The 19406-nt window shown below is 47.8% G+C and overlaps 2 protein-coding genes across 8 annotated transcripts in view; one reads left to right on the top strand and one right to left on the bottom strand.

Moving 5' to 3' along the window:
* The window catches only part of PACSIN3 (protein kinase C and casein kinase substrate in neurons 3), a 23250-nt gene extending 22558 nt beyond the window's left edge, over positions 1-692 (bottom strand). The window contains exon 1 of one of the 3 annotated variants that reach the window (XM_087746110.1): positions 9-692. The gene's annotated coding sequence lies outside the window, so the exon portion shown is untranslated. The remainder of the gene's footprint in view (positions 1-8) is intronic. The other 2 variants (XM_087746108.1, XM_087746112.1) reach the window with 2 other exon arrangements.
* DDB2 (damage specific DNA binding protein 2) overlaps positions 1-19406 on the top strand; it is a 19622-nt gene extending 216 nt beyond the window's left edge. Inside the window, exons 1-11 of one of the 5 annotated variants that reach the window (XM_087746103.1) lie at positions 3653-4667; positions 5953-6136; positions 8780-8910; positions 9997-10188; positions 12942-13108; positions 14217-14316; positions 15706-15883; positions 16561-16706; positions 16984-17148; positions 17465-17510; positions 18194-19406. In XM_087746103.1, coding sequence (XP_087602229.1) covers positions 5965-6136; positions 8780-8910; positions 9997-10188; positions 12942-13108; positions 14217-14316; positions 15706-15883; positions 16561-16706; positions 16984-17148; positions 17465-17510; positions 18194-18444 — 1548 coding nt within the window. In that variant the 5' untranslated portion in view covers positions 3653-4667; positions 5953-5964 and the 3' untranslated portion in view covers positions 18445-19406. Of the gene's footprint in view, positions 1-3652; positions 4668-4703; positions 5006-5165; positions 5842-5952; positions 6137-8779; positions 8911-9996; positions 10189-11046; positions 11193-12941; positions 13109-14216; positions 14317-15705; positions 15884-16560; positions 16707-16983; positions 17149-17464; positions 17511-18193 lie in introns of those variants that run through there. The other 4 variants (XM_087746102.1, XM_087746104.1, XM_087746100.1 and 1 more) reach the window with 4 other exon arrangements.

Genomic DNA, 19406 nt, shown 5'->3' with positions numbered 1-19406 from the left:
CCGCTTACCTCGCGGGCGGCGCGGCTAGGCTCGGCTCGGCGGGCAGCGGCCACCTGGGCTGGGAGAGCGCCGGGCCCTCCCCCTATTTCAGCCGCGGGACACGGGGGCTCCCGCCCCGCCGGGCGCTGCTGGAGGCGGGGCGGGCCCGGCCCGGGCGCTCAGGCGCTCCGGTGGCGGCGGGGCAGCTCCGGCGAGGCTCTCGCCTCCCCGCCCCCCTCCGCCGGGCTCTTGATCCAATTAACGGGCGGCCACCGCCGCCGAGCGGGCCCCGGCAGGTGGGGCCGGGGGGGGGCAGCGCCGGCTCCCGGCGCGGTTCCCCCTCCACGGGGAGGGCCCCGGCTCGGCCCTGAGGCGCGGGGCGCTGCTCCGAAACAGCGGGGAGGGGCTGGGGGCTGCCTTCTCCTTGGGGGAGGCCTGCCCGGCCGGGTTGCCCCCCGTCATGGCGGGTTGCGGGAGCGGGAGGGAGGCGGCCCTGTGAGGAGCTGCCTGCCCGCCCGCCCGGGTGATGCTCGGCCCAGCCCCGAGGAGTTGCCCACTGGATTTGGGGCTTCAGTTAGTTCTTAGTCAGTCATTTTGTGTGCTGTACCGGCCAGCTGACCCGCAGGGCCCGGAGCCAGCCCAGTGCGCTGGAGCAGGAGGCCCAGCAAGTTCCCCAAGCCCTGCTCCCGCCCAAGCGGAGAGCCGTGCCCTTGCTTTTGAGCGTGGCGTAGGTCGCTCTCCCTGGGGTTGGAGAGCAGCCTCGCCTTGGCTTGGCATCCTTCTTTCTCTTTCAGCTTGATCCTGCTGACTCTGTTCGGTCACTCTCCATTGAAAACCTTTATCTGAATAATCCCGACCTCATCTTTAAGCCCTCAGAGTCTCTCAGTTGAAACCAGCTTTTTCTAAATGCCAGGGAGTTTGCCTGCCAGAGTTTCCATTCCTAACGCCAGCCCCCGGGTGCGATTCCCCATGACGCTGGGGCAGGGCTTGCAGGAGGAGCTTCGCTGGCCTGTCTCCTCTTGACGGCTTCCAAGTGACTTGGGACACAACTCCAAGGACCAGCTGTGGGTTTGCAGTGTTGTTTATTCAGTCGGTGGAGAAAGGAAAGACTGAGAGCCTTGCAGGAGGAAGAGAGGAAAGAGCATGCCGTAAATCTGTGCTCCTGCTTCTCTGTAGCAGTACTGAGATGTCTTGTCTCTCTTTACAACTGCCCCAGGTTCCGTAGGAGCCAGAAAAATAACTGTACTGAGGCCCTTCAGATACAATGAATTGCTGTGTTGGAAAGCGGACGTTAGAAACCATTCCACTTAATTTGTTTTGGGGCCAGTCCTCTGTTCACTTTTACCTGTGTGGGGTTCCTGGAAGGTGGGCATCCATGACAGGTGTGGTGTGACCGTGAGCACCCTTTCAACAAATGATGCAAGATGCTTGTCTTAGCCTCAAAGTTAATCACCGTTGAGAGTACAAGCATCAACTTTGTATTTTACTGAAACAAAACCAAACCCAACTTTTTGGCATAGATACTCTCAATTAAATTCCGATATATTAATTCTATTATCTAATTTACATACATTAATGAAGTACAGAAAAGGCAAACATCTGTCATACATTAATATTCTATATGCAGCATTTGCCCTGTGTTATGTTTTCATGCTGATTTTGATGCTGATATCCCACGCACTGAACACCTAAGATAGATGCTTTCCATTTGGGACCTGGCCGCCCCCAATACTGATCGCAAGGTGAGGGTACTACGTAGCATGGCTGCTGCAATCCTCTCCTCCAAGGCTGGAATGGCTTCGGGAAAATGGGGTACTCGGGTAAACGAGGTCATTACAATAGTGATATTTTTGTTCATTTTCCTGGCGCAGGGCAGCTTAGTAATGGTCATGGGACAGAAGGAGGTCAGATAGCATGATATTTACTCTTTTATCTCTTTAGGATGATATAGTTTTTCTTACTTTTTAGTGGAATATAGGCTTGTTTTCCTATCTGCGCCAAACTCCAGTTGCTGTAATGGTACTCTTTTACATCAGTAGTCAGACTGAAGTAGCCAAAAATATTCACGCTTCGGAAAAAGATCCTGGTGACAAGGAGGCAGAATATCTAATGGTATTACAAATACCGTGAAGTGGGTGGCCTTAGTCGCAGTAGAGCTTTACCAGACCTGGTGAGAAGACAGCTTTATTCTGCGGTCCCATAACTAAGGCAGAGCCTCAACATAATTGTATGTCAGACAAAAGGCATCATAAAAATAAGCCTAATATCCTGCCCACACATAATTATACTTCTCTGCCTTTGCTGTATACTATAGTTCAAAGAGTGTGAGACTGTAAATACATATAAGAATATTTTTTCAAGTTATTCTTTCTCTGGCTTGCTCAGTGTACCGTACAGACACTGAGCTGTGGCACCTCAGGCCAGTGGCATTTCTTCTGTGCGTGATTTGTGTACTATCTGCTATTCTTGTCCTTAGTGAATAATAATTACGAAAATATCTGGTGATTCTCTAGAGAGAAAGCAAACTTAGTAATTGATAAAATGACTGTATTTAGCATACCGTATTTAGTGCTCTATTTTACATTGGTGTGGCCTCACCTTGAGTACTCTGGGCAGTTCTGGGCCCACAATTTAAGAAGGACGTGAAGGTCCTTGAATGCGTCCAGAGGAGGGCAACCAAGCTGGTGACAGGGCCAGAAGACATGTCCTGTGAGGAGTGGCTCAGGACTTTGGGCTTGTCTAGTTTGTAGTTTGGAGAAAAGGAGGCTGAGGGGCGACCTCATTGCTCTCCACAGCTTCCTGAGGAGGGGACGTGGAGAGGGAGGTGCTGAGCTCTTCTCCCTGGGATCCAGCGATCAGATGCGTGGGAATGGCTCAAAGCTGCGCCAGGGGAGGTTTAGACTGGACATTAGGAAGCATTTCTTTTCCGAGAGGGTGGTCAAACACTGGAACAGGCTTCCTAGAGAGGTGGTCGATGCCCCAGGCCTGTCAGGGTTTAAGAGGCATTTGGACAACGTCCTTAATAGCATGCTTTAGCTTTTGGTCAGCCTGAAGTAGTCAGGCAGTTGGACTAATGATCGTTGTAGGTCCCTTCCAACTGAAATAGTCCTATTCTATTCTATTCTATTCTATTCTATTCTATTCTATTCTATTCTATTCCATTCCATTCCATTCCATTCCATTCCATTCCATTCTAAAATATGCTAACCATGATAGCTCCCAAAAGGGAAATGCATAGGTTACTGTGTGTGTGCTCTGCATGGGGATGCTGCTGCTGGGAGACAAACGGAGCGGGGACAGGAGGTACACATCTTTGCTGGAGAAAACTTGGATAACAGTGTCAGTTTTCTTTGGGACAAATACATAGACCATTGAAATCAATACAAGCCTTTCAGTCTACTTTAAGAAGGTTGGTATCTGGGCCCCTTTTTTCAGTTACAAATCTTGAAATGTACCCCTTTTAGGGCATACGAAAACTAAAAGATATTAAGATTTATGTAATGTATTTGGTGTTTTGTTGGTGATTCCTGATGAACTCCATAGATTCTGTCTCCAATGATGATGACTTCTGCAGACGTATAGATGAAGCTGTGGATCACTGTCAAGATAAAAAGGATCTTTTTCTGTAGTAGTTTCCCTTCCTGAAAATCAAGCCTTCGAGGCTTCAGAGGGAAGAAGGGAAGTGCTACGCTCAATTATTCCTCTTGCTATTTTTGCTAATGGGTACAGTTCTAAGAAGGGTGTTTTGTATTACAGAAGTGCTTGATAAGACTTTAAGATTTGCTAATTGGGTTGATATATATGTTCAAAACCAGATTGTGTTGTCTGTCAGTGGTTATAATTTTTTGTGTATGTCATTCCGATACTTATTCTTAGGATGTCAGCAACTAATACAATGTTGTTACAGTTCAGGAGAAAAGCATAGTCTGGGTCTTTGTTGTTTTTCTTGTTAGTTTTCCTATGCATTTCCTAATATGTGAGAAAATGCATAGGTTAACTATAGTTATAGTGCAAAAAATCACCCACCAACACCCAAACCCTAAAGATTCACAATTCAAGGAGTGCTTATGTACAGATATTTTAGGACCTGTGTTCATAGCCAGCTGTGTGGATGACTGGACCTTAATTACTCAGCATAGTTACTGGTAGGCCTGACGCATGAGATCCTACTGCTCCGGAGAGACGGTTCCCCACGCAGCATGGCCGGCAGGCAGCAGCCTCCTTCGCAGGCGAGGGGGACGCGCTGGCACCTCCGGCTGCGTCGGCTGGGCTCTCCCTTCCCCATTCCTGTCTGCTTGGTCATGTAAGATCTGGTAGTCTCTGAGCTGATCTTGCCGTGACTGTTTTATCTGCCTTTAAAGTGCAGTTTTTTCTGTTGAGTTCCAACACCAGGTGCATCTTCTTGAGGAAGTTGTGTTTTGAAATGGTATCTTTTTTATTTGGTTGCCATTTGGTTGATGTATTTTGGGCCCTTACCACGCAGCTTTCATCTGCCAATGTGGTGCTCTGAAAACTAATCAAGTATCTAAGGTTGTAAGTCCTGTGCCAAAAACCCAACCGCAATCAGCTGCCGAAGGACACCTCGGAGGCTCTGCCCGCCTGTTTCAGGCCAGGGCCGCGGGCGCCCCCCGCGCAGCGGAGCCGGGGGCGCCGCTGATGCTGATCGCCGGCGGGGAGGCCGGCAGCGGGTAAGGCCGGCGGGGCGAGGCCGCGGCTGGAGCTGGCACCCCCGGCTCTCCCGGCCGCCCCCTGCCCAGGCCGCCGCCCCTCAGTGGCGCAGGGTCGGCGGGGGCCGGGCGCGCTGTGCGGGGCCGCCTTAGCCGGCGCCTCCGGCCTGCGCCGGGGGCCCCGCGGGCTCGGCGCCGCTCCCCAGGGGCGGCCGGGCGGGCGGCGAGCCCCCCCCGCGGGGCCGCGCCGGGAGCCGCGGCCCCCCCTTCCCGCCCCGGTTATGAAACCGCGGGGGAGGGGCCGGCTGCCGCCCGCCGTCCTCGGCCGCGCCGGGGGAGCGGAGGCCGCCGGAGCGCAGGTGAGAGCGGGGCGGCCCTTCCCGCCCAGGCCGCGGGGAAGCCGCGCCGGGGCCGGGGCCGCGGCCGGGACTGGGGCCCGGCGGGCCGCGGCGCTGAGGGGCGGCCCCGCGGGGCCGGGCGAGGCCCGGAGGCGCGGGGTGGGCGCTATTTGGGGAAGCTTGCGCGGTGCCTGCCGAGCTATATTTAACGGGGGCAGATACCCGTGACAGCCGTTCACGAACTGTAAATGAGCTCAGCGCTAGCAGGGGATCAGCCCGTGCGAGGCTCGTCGCGGAGGGTCTCCTGGGGGGATCGTGTGGCGCGCCCCCGCCAGCTGCGAGGAGGGCCGCGGGAGGCCCGCGCCTCCCCGGGGGCCGGGTGGCCGCCTGGTGGTCACGACGCGAGAGGGGAGTCGCCGCGTCCCACCGCTGGCCAGAAGGGCACTTCAGGGGTGGGTGCCAGCCGGTGTAGGAGCCCAGTCCAAATATCGGGGGGTGGTCGTGAGGAAGAGTGGCCGTTAAATAGGAAGTATCCTCCGAGCATATTTGGTGGGAGACGAGTCGGCCCTGGGCGTCGTCATAAAAGCTCTGACCTTTTTCTTAGCTGAATCTAAAGAGCTCAGTGTGAGCTACTAGGGAAACAGTTAGGGTATTATGTGGTTTCACAGATGTACGTTATGCAGAACTGTGGGTTTTAAGCTTGAAAGTTCGGTAGAAGCACATCTGTCAAAACATATTCTAATGCTTTAGGATACGTTCATTTTCATACGTGAACAAAGAAGAGTTTATTGAACCTGTTCCCCTCTCCAACAGAGCACAACAAAAAGCTAGTGTCATGCTGATGAAAGAGGGTACAGGTATAATCACTACTTTCAGACCACTGGGTTATGTTTCATTCCAGTTTTCCTCTCCGTCTTCTAGTTAAAAGTCTATGACAGTCGTACCTTCCATGCTTTGTTTGCTTTTAGTGGTCAGACAGAATGGCTCCAGTGAACCAGCCAAAGGACAAGAAGCATGAGAGGGCACGTGAGCATTGGCCGGAAGATGCAAAATCAGCTGGGAAGAGGAAACCGGACTGCAAGGAACTAGGGAATGAGCCACTAGCAAAGAAGTTGTTTCTGAGAAAAACATCCAAACCCCCAGAGAAAATCGGTAACATCTGCTCAGATCCTTACTGTTTCTCCCAACCAGATTTACCCTAAATGACAGGCATCGACTAGTTGAAGAGGGAGCATGCCAAGAAGCGTGTTGAGACATGGGTGTTCAGATGGGGTTATATACTGAAGTGATACACAGACACGTATTGGGGTAGTACATCCTCCAATTATCTTGCTAGTGAGTGTGCGTGTGCGCATGCATGCACATTTCATTTTGAGACTCTGAACCCCGTGGTAGAAGCCTGCTTACTGAGGACGCTGTCACAGCTCATTTGAGGGTGGTTAAGTTTTGTGGAATTCCTGAATTACCAGATGTCTGCTTTATTGTAGGACAGACCAATCTCAGTCATACATTCTTTTTTTGTCCCATGCAATTCTTAATACAGTTTCATAGTCGTAAGGTTGGTATCCTACAGCATGCAGTCTGAACTGGCATTTCCACCCAGTTCCTTGCATATTATAACTTCTGCTACAGTAAGTAGGAATACTTTCTACCTGGATGTTCAGATTAGACTGGACAGAATTTCCACTAATCACTTCTCCTCACGTGCATTTTTTTTCCTTTAGTATGTAACCTAAAAAAAAAAATCTCATGGAGATTTTTGATATAATGAGAGAGGTGATTAAGTTCTAGGATACTGAAAAGGTTAATGCTTTGCATTATCAAGAAAGTTCTGTAGGCTTCAGCTACAGTAAGGACTATTTTCATAGAATCATAGAATCATTTAGGTTGGAAAAGACCTTTAAGATCATTGAGTCCAACCGTTAACCTAACACTACCAAGTCCACCACTAAACCATGTCCCTAAGTGCCACGTCTACCTGTCATTTACTTACCTCCAGGGATGGTGACTCAACCCCTTCCCTGGGCAGCCTGTTCCAGTGCTTGATAACCCTTTTGGTGAAGAAATTTTTCCTAATATCAAATCTAAACCTCCCCTGGCGCAGCTTGAGGCCGTTTCCTCTCGTCCTATTGCTTGTTACTAGGGAGAAGAGACCGACCCCCACCTTGCTACAACCTCCTTTCAGGTAGTTGTAGAGAGCAATAAGGTCTCCCCTCAGCCTCCTTTTCTCAGATAAAACTGTTAATTCCATTGTTTGTTTAGGAGATCACTAGAGTTACTGACTTGTGCGGAAATACTGCACACTTTCTGTACAATTTTGGCTTAAGGATCCAGATATTAACAAAGCGTTTTTCAACAGCCAGAGCAACAGGAGTTCCACGATTTTGTACGTTTCCGTTGTCTGGTGTGTAACTCCAAACTTGGAGCAGTTGGCAGTGTGATCAGCCGACACAAAGGCAAAATACTCTGTTTGAAAGGAGTTCTGTGTATAGTTCTATGTAGCTATATGTTTTGGAAAAAATTCTTTTTTCTCCTGAGCCATATAGGACAGGTTCAGTTTCTTGCAATTGAAACACCTTTAAAAAGAGTTTCTTCCAGCAGATTCTAAAAAGGCCTAAAGTTTGTTTCTTAATAAATTAGCCTTTGTAATAAAATGGATTTTGGAAAAAATGCCTCCATTTCCGTCACCTCTGAAGAAGGAACTGTGAAAAAAATGAATTTTTCTGTGAAAAAAAGGAATTTGATTATAAATACTTTCTTACCTATTTCAACAGGCGTGACAAGTGTTGGCACAATTTTGGCATGTGAACAAAGAAATTTAGTTTCACACCCGTGCATTTCTAGGCGCCAGTGTTGCATTAAAGAAAGATTTTGTTTAGGTTCTGATCATACAGAATGATCACTATGTTTTCAGTCGTCTTTTTTTTTTTTTTGTCATTATCCTTAAATGAAAATAGCATTTTTGTTTCTTAAGAAATGCTTCTTTCCCGTTTGACATCTAGATCCCCTGGAGTATTCCAGACCATTGCCATGAGGATGGTTAGATCACAGACATGGGACTGAACAGATCTGGTTTTTATATAAAGGTCCCTGAAGATAAAAACTTGGAACATGAACAAAATGTAGAAGCGTGCTGTACTCTCAGCAAAAATCACTCCGAACAGAAAGGTTTTCAGGCGATGAGGCGTCAGCAAGTCTATTATCAAAAACAAAACTCGCACTGCTGTAGGCAGACCGTACGGGCTACAGCACAAGCAGATCGAAAATTCTGATTCACAAGCAGGCATTTCAGGAACTGTGTGGGAACTCATGTTGCTATGCCTGGGGAATTTTCAGGTGTTAACGTTCCTGCTGGTCACACGTCTGACCTTCCCTTGCTGTACCCAGGGGCTTACCGCCTCCCATGGCGTATTTCCAAGTTGTTGGGGCTTTGGATAGCTTCGTTGTATTTTGGGTATGAACTGTTCAAGTTGTATACTGTCCAAGAGATGCACCACATGTGGCTTTGCTTTAGTCCTCTCCTCTTGTCTTTTTGATAAATTTTTGGCAAGGAGAAGGAAGGTTTAACAAGAGGAAGCATACACAAAGCTCTGGCAGGCTGTGGGAAGCACTGGACTCCATAATTGCAGAAGCTGCTGCACCTTAGAGATGTAAGAATCATTTAGAGAGTTTTCTCTTGTGACTGAAACTTTTCATGGATTTAGCAGCAAATGCAGATGTCTTCCCATGTTTTTTATTGAATGAGCATGACAGGTGTTGGCTCTCAGTAAGTTTTACGCTTTTCCTCTGTGGCAGGTTGGAACGGAGGTGGGTCCATGGTGAGAAACAACAAAGTCCTTTTCCATCAGCTGGAGCGGCAGCGCAGCATTGTTCATTATGTCTACCAGAACATGCTGGGAGGCTCCATTCGGGCACAGCTCAGGCAGGTGAGGAGTTTCTCCTTCGTGACCTGTTGGACATCTTGGCTCCCTACATAGAAACATCACGAACACACACACAGGGAAACTTTAAAGGGGCTTGAAGTTCCTCACATACGCAATTTGTGGCTCCAAGTCTGGAGCACCCTTATGTTTCTTAATCCTGTAAAATGCAAGAGCTGAGGTGGCTTTCCCTTTCGGTTGACCTGGCCCGGTCACTCTACATTTTCTCCCTCTGTTAATTCTGTGCTTCCTTGAATCATATTTAAACTTACCCGCTCTACCATTTGAGTTATTGCACAGTGCTACTTTTGCACAGTAATCTGACTGTTTTGTCATACTATTTTTGTATGCACTCTACTTTGCTAATCATGTCAGGTTTAGTGTTGATTTTTCCTCTTCACAGACATATTCCATCAAGTCCATAATGTTTTACTGTTTTCAGAGCCATATTCCTTCTTTCATTTGAAAATTAACTTCTTCTGTAACATCCATAGGTGGGGAGCACCTGGGCTAGCTTTATCTTCCGTATGTTCTATCTTTTTTAAGTATCCAAATGATAAGTAAATCGCCAAGCTCGTCCAAGCAGTACCTGTTCCTCAGCTGAATAACAACACAATCATGTCATGGTTTTTCGCTTACTGTTTCTGTTCACTCTTACGCTGTATAGTTGAGCTGCAGGCAAGACCATAATATTGTATGTCTGGATGATGTGTAGCATTTTGGGATGCTCAGTGAAGACATAGTCAGTCATAAGTGCCTTTTACTGGTGTAGGAGGCATGTTCTCCTTCCTTGTAAATGTTAATTATCCTGCCTTTTTAGCTCAGCCCATGAGGCTTAACTCCCTGTGCATCATTTAAAGTATGGTATCTCTCAGTTCTCTGCTGCTTTCCGAGTGCTGTGGCTGATGTGGATTTCTGTGGTCACAGGCTGTTTCCCTCGGGGACAGCATGTTCTCTTCATTCTACAGAGAGGCTTAGAATTTTGTGTGAATGTACTAACTCTGATGCCAATTAGAAATTGTTAGCACTCCTCATTCAGAGAATCTCATGAATCCCTGCAAAAGTCATAATTCTCTTTTATCTTTTTAACAGTGTTTGCAGCTGCCTTTTCTGCGTTCTCTTGCCTCATACCGCCTCTTTCGAACAGCAAGTCCCTTTGACAGGAGAGTGACATGCCTGGAATGGCATCCGACACACCCCAGTACTGTAGCTGTTGGTTCCAAAGGTGGAGACATCATCCTTTGGGACTATGAAGTACTTACTAAAACCTGCTTCATAAAAGGGGTAAGCCTCTGGGTGTGTGGAACGGGTGGGAGGGGAAATTGGAGTACCACCAAATACTGCAGATCAAAACTGAGGTCTGTTGTGAGAAGCATGTAAGAATCTGGGGTTGCAGAGCAGCCAGCTATGGGGCAGCACTGAGATGCAACAGCATGTCTGTTCCTAAGTCCCAGACTGTAGTAGTGCTGGGGAGAACCGAGGCATGTTGATTAAGCTCATAATGAAGCAGTACTTGGTGCGTGCTCAGTGGAAAAATAATTCATCAACTGGCAAAAGAGTTATCTTAAAGGGATGCCAGAAACAAGTAGGCAGAGAGGGTTTGTCTGGTTTAGGTCTTGATCTTTCTCTGCTCGCCTTTTACTCTGTGTCAGATGAGGAAATATCTTTTGAGTGGGGAGAAACAAAGTCCCTTTATCTGAAGTGAGAAGCTAAGGTAGAATGAATGGTTTATACAGCTGGCATGCCCCCTCATTGCTGTATTCAGCCATTCCCATTCCGACAGGGGCTCAAAGACTCTAACTTTTGTCCCCTTTCTAAATTAACATAGGTATACACTGGGAGGAGGTCTATCCTCCAGAAATTCCAGGGTCATCTTTCTCTATTTGTAAATAGCGTGGTGCCAGCCAGCCAGGGAATACATTGCCTGGGGACTCGATGAGTTGCAGTTTTGTCCTCCAGGAGGGCAGCTGCTTAAGCAGACATCATGTGGGAAGACACGGTTGTCTTTGCCTCCTTGAAGGGCTGTGGTGTGTTTCACTGTTGCTATTAAGGACATAGCAGTGAATGCAGACTTACAGAACACACTTTTCTCCTTCCCCATCACTCAGTGGATTTTTCTTTTGTTCATCCCCTTCCTTGTAGATGGGAGCTGGAGGGGCCATCACAGGAATGAAGTTTAACCCTTTTAACCCTAGTCAGCTGTACACTTCGTCAGTTGCCGGCACTACCACCCTGCAGGATTTTAATGGCAATACTGTCCGGGTCTTCACCAGCACCGAGGACTGGGAGTAAGAAATACAGCAATGCTTTGGGGCCTCTGTGTCCTGCTGGCAGGAGCGCTAGAGAGAGAGAGAGAGAGAGAGAGAGAGAGAGAGAGATATGTTTGTCTCTAATATGTGGGAGTTGGGCTTCCTCTTCTCCACATACATGTCCTTTGTCCTCTAAATTTCAGGGATCCTCTCTCTTCCAGGGAGGCTCACTCTCCCTTTTTATTTTTCCCTGAAATGGGGTGGTGGGTAGGAGAGAGCTTTTCCTCATGAAGGGGAGGGACTCCCTGATGCTGCTTACTTCCTGTTGTACATGGGAGAGCGTGGGGGTGCCAGTGCATTTCCTCAGCTGTCTGTTCTTAAACCTCCTGTAGTTCTGTGCCCTGGGGACCTTCTAGCCTCTTCACCTGTTAGCAGTGCTCCTCGTTGTCAGATGGTTTTTACAGGACAATCTATAGTCCCCTCAGTGCTTCTCCACAAACACCACTGACTTCAAGTGGTGTGTGTCATAAGGATCACCCCAATTCATCCCACCTAACTTTTGGTGCTTATCTAAAAAACCAAAATTAAAGAGTCTGGGCTCCTTCAGTAATGAGTGGAAAGAGGACATGAATTGCTAGAGGCTACTCTGTCTGGCTGTGCTTAGAATCGCCCTCTCAGACTGTTGCTTTTTCTGTGGACTCGTGAGGAAGCCTGAGCTCTTCAATTAGTTACTTCAGTTCAGTGCTTAAAGGTAAGTGAGGGAATTTGGCTTAGCCTCCTCTTTACTTTTCCCCACCTAATTCTTTCCGGGTGGCAACTTTCATGGTTGGTTTCCAAATCGGCTGTTCCAGCTGCAACCTTGTAATAGGCCAGAAGGTGAACCCAAGTAGTGCTGGGATGACTGGCCAGGTGAGCAAGGAGGGACAGACTGGGTCCTGGGACCTGAGGATCTTGTAGCCCAGTGGGATGCATGTCTCAGCAATGATGCCTGGATGTGAAAGGGCATGCCATCCTCCTCCTACTGCTGTGAGGACAGGCAAGCTCTATGGGCAGGCCTTTTTTTATCTTCGTTGCCTTCTTGAAATCTAGTATTTGCAGTGAGACTTTATTAAGTAGTTGCTCTGTGAGCAGGAGATGGAGTGCACTTGAGTATCGCAGAGTTTGGGGACTCTCAGCTAGCATTCTTCTTTTCTGTCTTTGTGTAGGGTTTCCAGATTTCCTCAGTAGACAGATTGGGGGAAAACAACATAACAGCAATATAACATAACACAGAACATCAGATTCCCGTGCCATGGGGTTAGCAGTAGGATTTCTCCTTGCACCGCTGTCATCCTGCCTGCTAGTACCTTGAGAAAGACCAGATACAGCACTGGAAGCAGCCTGTAGGGAACTGGTGAATGAAGTCTCTGTAAGAAAAGCTTGGTGCAGGGCTGTCATGAGATTTTATGTGGTTTCTGCATGGAATGGTGCTGGTTTTGCTTGTGATCTCCTAAGCCTGGTCTGAGCAAGGTGGTTCACTGCAGATTAGTCCTAGCTCCATAGCAGAAGGAGCAATGCTGCTAATGAGGCTTGCAGCCCGAAGTGGTGGGGTTGAACTTACAGGTTCAAAATGTATGTGCTCAGATTGGAAACAGATTGGAAAAAAAGAGTTCTTATGTACGTGCCCTGTCAAAAAGCAGTGCATTGCACCTAGGGAAACTGGCAGTGTGTTCTAGGAGATGAGTGTTGTATTAAGATTTTTGTCTTTCACTCTAACCTTGACGCCTCTTGGCTTTGTGTGTATTCCAGAAAGGGCCAGGAGATTCTCTCGGAGACATCAAGTTCAGTCCTTATGAGGCAGTGAAGCTTTATGTGGCATCAGGGGATGGCACCCTAAGTCTGCAGGACCTTGAGGGCAGAGCGGTGCAGGTGATCTCCCGTGCCCCGGACTGTGGCCATGAGTACCATAATGTTTGGTGAGAAGGGAGCAGTGCACGGTTGATTCTCTGTTCCTTGGGGTTAATGCTGCGCTGCTTCTTGTGCTCTCTAACATCTTCATCTTTGCCAGTGTTAGGAGACTCTTGGTATGAATTGGTCCTGTGAGGGAGCTTGGAGACAGGCTCCTGCTCGCGACCCTAGCGCTGCAGGGTGGGTGACAAGCTAGGCAGCCACAGGGCACTTACGCTTGTACAGTAGCTGAGCGTGCTGCCTGCATCTTCTGGCGTTGCTTTCTGGTGACGCCATCTCCTGTTTTGCAGATACTGGCAGCTTTTCACTTTATAAAGCGTGAGGTGAGAAGAGCAGGATAACTTCCTCCTCTTCATTGTCATCAGTGTTCTGTGTGTTTTGTCTGTAGCAGCCTATGTAGCATAGGAAAGCCACAAAACATTCCTGCACAATTTGTGTTTCAGCTTATTGAGTTTTCCCTGCTGCCCTGCTGGAGGCTTCAGGCTCACCATGCTAATTTCCATGACCTTGAATTCTAGAATAATTCATCTTTGCAAGTGAAGCTTTCCCAGCAGGTTCCCAAAGGACCCCGGCTTTATTCTCGCTGCCCTTCCCCTCCCAGCAGAGCTGGGGTTAAGATGTATGTCTTTATCAGATAAGTCTCTATTCAGTTTTGTTTCCTGGAGCATGAAGTTGAGACAATTTGATGTGCAGCTTTCCAGTCCAAAGCTTTTGTCTTTTCTTTACTGCTGCTTCAGTGTTTTGTGGAAAATGTCATTTTAAAGCTGTTTCTCTACATTTGTCAATGTCACAAGGGTGTTCTGATCTTTCCCAAGGTGTGTCCGTGTGCAGGCACCAAGTGGCTTTTCAGCCTCTATTATGTTCCACTTTCCCAACGTGTCACACTCCATCTAGTGAGCACTTCACAGATGACGAGGAAGTTCATATTCAGTCACCAACAGGAAGCACTGCTGATAAGCCGTCCCCCTTCCTGATACTCAGGCCCACACCATCAGGCAGGAGATTGCAGTTACAATCTGTTGCAGTCTCCCTTGTCAGGGAAGAGATGGGAACCAGAGTTCCGCTGCCTTCACTTGCCTGTGGGAGGCAGCGCTGATTTTGTGTCTTTCCCTCTAGTTGCTGGTACTGCAGTGTTGATGTTTCTGCAAGCTGCCGTGCAGTGGTGACGGGTGATAATGTGGGCAACGTGGTCCTGCTCAGCACTTCTGGTGAAGAGGTTTGTATGGCTCCATGCAGTGTCTCCTCTACAGGAATCTTCATGGCTCATGCGCTTTCCTACACTACAGGGACCCTGAAAAGAGGAGCAAGTACCTTGCAGCTCAGGAGATGAGTCCACCCATTGTCTAGGTGGTGAGAAGTCCTCCACTTCTGCCATTCATTAGACATTTTCGCATTGCTGAGCATAATGGTAACAGTTCCCAAACAGGGCCTGTGTTGTGTGCTACCCCTTCCTTAAGAGTATTTGCTACTGGCCAGAGTAATTATAGGGTAACCTGAAGATGTGAGCACCCTCTGCCAACGACCTTCACACTCCCAGAAACTTAGTGCACTGATGGGAGTCATTTAGGAGATCCTGTTTTGATGTATACCCTTCTGTGACCTTGGAGGAGGTACACAACAGTAATCGACGAATGTTGGGATAGAAATTGCACTACTGCCATGAGACAGGAGAGGGCAGGCAGAGGCAGACTGTGCCTTCGAGTCTGAAGTAGTGCAAAAACATTAGAGAATAGTTGGAGCGGGCCCTGCTTTCAAGAGCCTGCTCTACCGTCACACTGGAATTACCGTTTCTCCTGCCTGTAAGGGTAACATCTGTGAGCGTTTGCCACCCAATGAGCTGTGTCCAGAGGCAGCTGTGTAAATTAGCGGGCAGAGTCAGGAATGCTCCAAATGATTTGTGCTTCTTCAAGGTTAGTTGCTTCCTTTCTTTTTTTTCTCTTGAAAGAATGTGACAGTCTTTTCTGCACTTGGGAGGTACCCATTATTGTAGGGAGGATGGGCCAGCTTCACCCTTTTGATTAGAAATAATCTTGCAGCTTCAGATACAAATTTACACATGGCTGTTTATATCCATTTGTTCTTGTTAATTGAAGTATTTCTCCTACCCTCATGTTTCTTTGCTGATGTATTTCTAGAAGCCAATTAATCTCCTCTCGCCTTTTTTATGAAGATAAACAAAGCAAGCTTTTTTTGGTCTTCTCCCTTTCTCATTATTATCTCAGCAGTGCATTTTCTGTACCTGTTTCAGTTTGTTTTGGTCTTTCTGCAGGTGGAAGACTGGCACTGCATAAAGTATTCCAGATGTGATCTTGCTTTGTACAGTGGCACTAATACTTCCCTTCATGAACCAGGGATTGTGTTTTCCTTTCTCATAGCTGTAATAAATGGGTGGATCAGAGTTCTCCTATCATTAAAGAGTTAGTTCACAAGGTCACTCTTCTCCTTTCTTGTTTTCAGTGGATAAGCTCTTGGTGTGTTTTAGAAGTTTTATTACTGTGTAAATGTGTGATCTCTTTACTCTGCACTAGTAGATTATTACTCCAGTTCTTTACTCCAGAGCTTGATTATTCTTTTAATGTGTGATTTTCTGTTTCATCTGCTGCAGATTTGGAAGCTGAAATTGCACAGGAAGAAAGTGACTCACGTGGAATTTAACTCCCGATGTGAGTGGTTGTTGGCCACAGCGTCTGTGGATCAGACGGTCAAAATCTGGGACCTCAGAAACATCAAAAACAAAATGAATTTTCTTCATCTGCTTCCTCATGACAAACCCGTCAATGCAGGTGAGTTAAGGACGTCATTGCACGGACGTCTGCAGAGTCCAGTCAGGTCAGCTTTTATTGTTGTGGCAATGTTAGCTTTCGCTCAGATTTGAAGATGCACGGTAGCTAGTGTTAAAGCAAGGAAGGCACTGGGAACGTGTGGCCAGAGGCAGGGAGGTGGATAGGGCAACTGCAGCACAGTCTTAGACTTGCCATACAAACTGTGGCACTGTGCCTTGAGAGGTGAGTGTGGAAGCATCAGCAGCGACTGAGATTAGAAAACTGAATTTATTGGGGCAGTTCCTTTGGCAGAAGCAGAGCATGGGACTCAAACTTCTGTTTCTTGGGTGCGGTTTTACCAGTTCTTAGAAGTCCAAACTGCAGGTGTCCATCTCCAGCTTTTCCACTAACTTTCCCTTTGAACGAGCAAGTTCCTTTCTTTGCAATGTCTCTTTCTGTGATTTTACAATAACGTTTCTTCCTATGTAACCCAGCGCTGTAGGTTTCAGCTTACTGATTGTAAGAGCTTTGAGTTTGTTTGAGACAGGTAAAGTCTTGTCTGTTGGGACACGTGGCTGTATTCACATCCCTATTAAAGAAACAGCAATGGGTTTCCAATCAGAGAAATGCGACTTTTATGTTTCTTGTCAATCACAGCATTGTGATCTTTTGTTTGCCTTATTGCCCCCCTCTCCTAGCTTACTTCAGCCCAACAGATGGTGCCAAGCTCCTGAGCACAGACCAGCGCAGCGAAATCAGGGTTTACTCATCTTCAGACTGGACCAAGCCACAGCACCTGATCCCGCACCCACACCGGCAGTTCCAGCACCTCACACCTATTAAGGTGAGTTAAGCCAGCGCAGCCTGAGAGGAGCATCACGCTTGGTGCTAGCAGCTGGCTGTACATCAGAAATGGTCCGATTCCTGGTCAGGATACTACATTGATGGGTGGGTGTTCACACTGCTGCAACTTCCAGCAGAGCACTGTTCTGAGGATACCCGTGTTCCTCAGGCTGTGGGTGGGATGTACAAACGGTTGCTCACGCTGCGGTTGTCTGGCGTGTGTCAGTATGAGCTCTGTCCCTTTCTCTTAACTCCCCATCACTCTGCTCTGTGACTAGGCAACGTGGCATCCTCGCTATGACCTCATTGTAGCAGGTCGCTACCCAGACCCTAAGTTCCCTGGGTACACGGTGAATGAGCTACGAACTGTTGATGTATTCGACGGAAACACGGGGGAGATGGTTTGTCAACTCCACGATCCAAATGCTTCTGGTATCATCTCGGTGAGTTGAGCACTGCAGCGAAAAGGACTGCTGCGTATTGAACCGCAGCTAAGAGATACGGGTTGGGGACAGAACAAGAGGAGCATCCTCTTTACTTGTGACGGACTCACACTCTCGCGGGGTTATGGCTGCCAGCTAAAGCTGCTGACTCGAGCAGGGCTGGTCCGTGGTCATCTGTGGCTTTTCTGTGATACTCGTTAGGGAACATTGGGTTTTCCAGATGGTTTGTTGCTGTTATATAAGCTGTGGTGCTCTTATGATGCTGTTATATAAGCAGTGATGCTCTTACAGACTCTGATTGCGTTTCCATTTTCAGCTCAATAAATTTAACCCTATGGGAGACACGCTGGCTTCTGGCATGGGTAAGTAAAGAGAACCTGGGGCACTAAGCACGGGTGGGTTCCAGTCCCAGAAAAGGGCAGGCTTGTTTCTCCAGACTAAAGCAAGTTGTGAGTGAGGGTTTCCCAAATTCCACTTGCTAGTAGTCCTTTATAATTTCCTACATTTGTAAAAGAGATCAAGACCTTCTTTTTAACCTTCCACCTTTGCAGTAAGAAAACAGGTTGCTAGTCATCTCCTGAGCCCATGAAGTCCGGAGGAGGGAGAAGCCTCCCCGCAGCAGGGAGCTGCTGCCATCTGCCGGCCATCTGCCAGTAGCAGAAAACGATGGGGCCGGGGTGGGGGGGGGAAGCCTTTTCCTGCTCGGCTGCACCCTCTCCCTTCGTTTAATTTATCGCATTTCCTAGGCTGTAGAGCCAAGATTACTCAGTTTTTCGCAGGCAGTATGAGATTAAGGGAGCTAGCTATAGATTTAGGTCTTAAACCTGTAACAGATTAGGAATTACTTGATGATGTTTCTTAATTAGATCAAATTTCCACGGCTGTGTGGAGATAGTCTGCAATAAATATCTTTGCATCCTCTGTACCTTGGAAATATCTTAGAACAGACAAAGCATTTTGAATTTCTGGCATTTAAGTGACATAGCCTAAGGTATTATATTTGATGTAGAGTTTCTGATGCACAGCGTTTAATTTTTCCTCTCAGGCTTTAATATTCTGATCTGGAGCCGGGAGGAGATGGTGGCCAAGAAGCAAGAACATCTTTTGAAAGCCATGACAGAACAGGGGATTGGAAGCTGGAGTTTGTCCAGACGTGGAGGGCAGAGGCAGGCAAACCCTGGAACAAGCAAGCTCAAAGCTAACTTACTGTCTTGGGAGCTGGAGGAGATGAGAACAAAAACCAACGATTCTAAATCACAGGGAAGGAAGAGAAAAGGGAAGGACCTAGAGAACTGATTTAGTATTTTGATCCTTTCTGGATCACAGGGTACAAATTCAGTGTTGGCAATGGGCAGTATAAGCCATGGAGGACATTAGACTTCTACTTTGTCCTTCCTCCCTAGATCTGATCTTGCTTCCTTGATTCCCTTTGCTTCCCCTTCCGGAAAGTTGTGTCAGTACTCAGTTCCTCCTCCAAGGGGAGTTACCACCCATTTTCTGAGGCAATAGGAAAACTTCAAAGATGTTCTCAGATCCTGCTGAAGTTACTGCTTCCAGCCTGCCACATCTGCTTGTCATCACTTGTCAGAGGTTACCATCTCCTGTAGTCTGCTGTGGAGCAGCTCATGACAGGGTCCTCAGCCTGTTCTAGTCAAACGGAGCTGAGAAAGCCTTTGCTAACAAGGTTTACGTCCTGAAAAGGTAGAATGTTCACAGGGGTGAGGCGATGGGTAGCTTGGGTAGCCTAGGGAACACCAGCCTCTCCCATATGCAAGCTTCTTGGAAAATGTGCGTCTGTCAAGAGTTCGGGCTTAGCCTATTCTGTGCTTGCAGCTATTTAGACCACGAAGAACATGATGACGCCAGAGCTCTTTACCTGCCTCGTGGAATGCAAGGGCAGTATGGAGCTGGGAACCTACTGATTCTGTAGTTTCTCTTTTCAGAGCTCTAGGCTTTTTCTTGCCACTGATTAGGTAATTTTTTTCACCCACGCCTATGTGCTTCAGAATGTTGGATAAAAGTGTTTGTAAAGCAGAAATGAGGAATTTCTTCCAAACGCCTGCTCAGAGCCAAATCTCAAGACTGCTGTTAAACTGAAAAGTTTCGCTTTTTCTAGTTTGTTTACAAGGCTGCCTGGGGCCTTGCTGCTGTCCCAGAGGTTGATGGATGGGACAGGCTCCAGGCCTGCTCAGATTCTCTATGTTCACTTTTATAGTTTCGCAGTATTGATATTAATAAAGTTTTGTACTAAACTGAAA

The sequence above is a fragment of the Nipponia nippon genome, unplaced genomic scaffold (genome assembly GCF_047370975.1).
Source record: "Nipponia nippon isolate SJK-2023a ecotype South Korea unplaced genomic scaffold, ASM4737097v1 scaffold_10, whole genome shotgun sequence".
Classification (NCBI taxonomy): domain Eukaryota; kingdom Metazoa; phylum Chordata; class Aves; order Pelecaniformes; family Threskiornithidae; genus Nipponia; species Nipponia nippon.
This window is presented reverse-complemented; position numbering and strand designations above follow the sequence as displayed.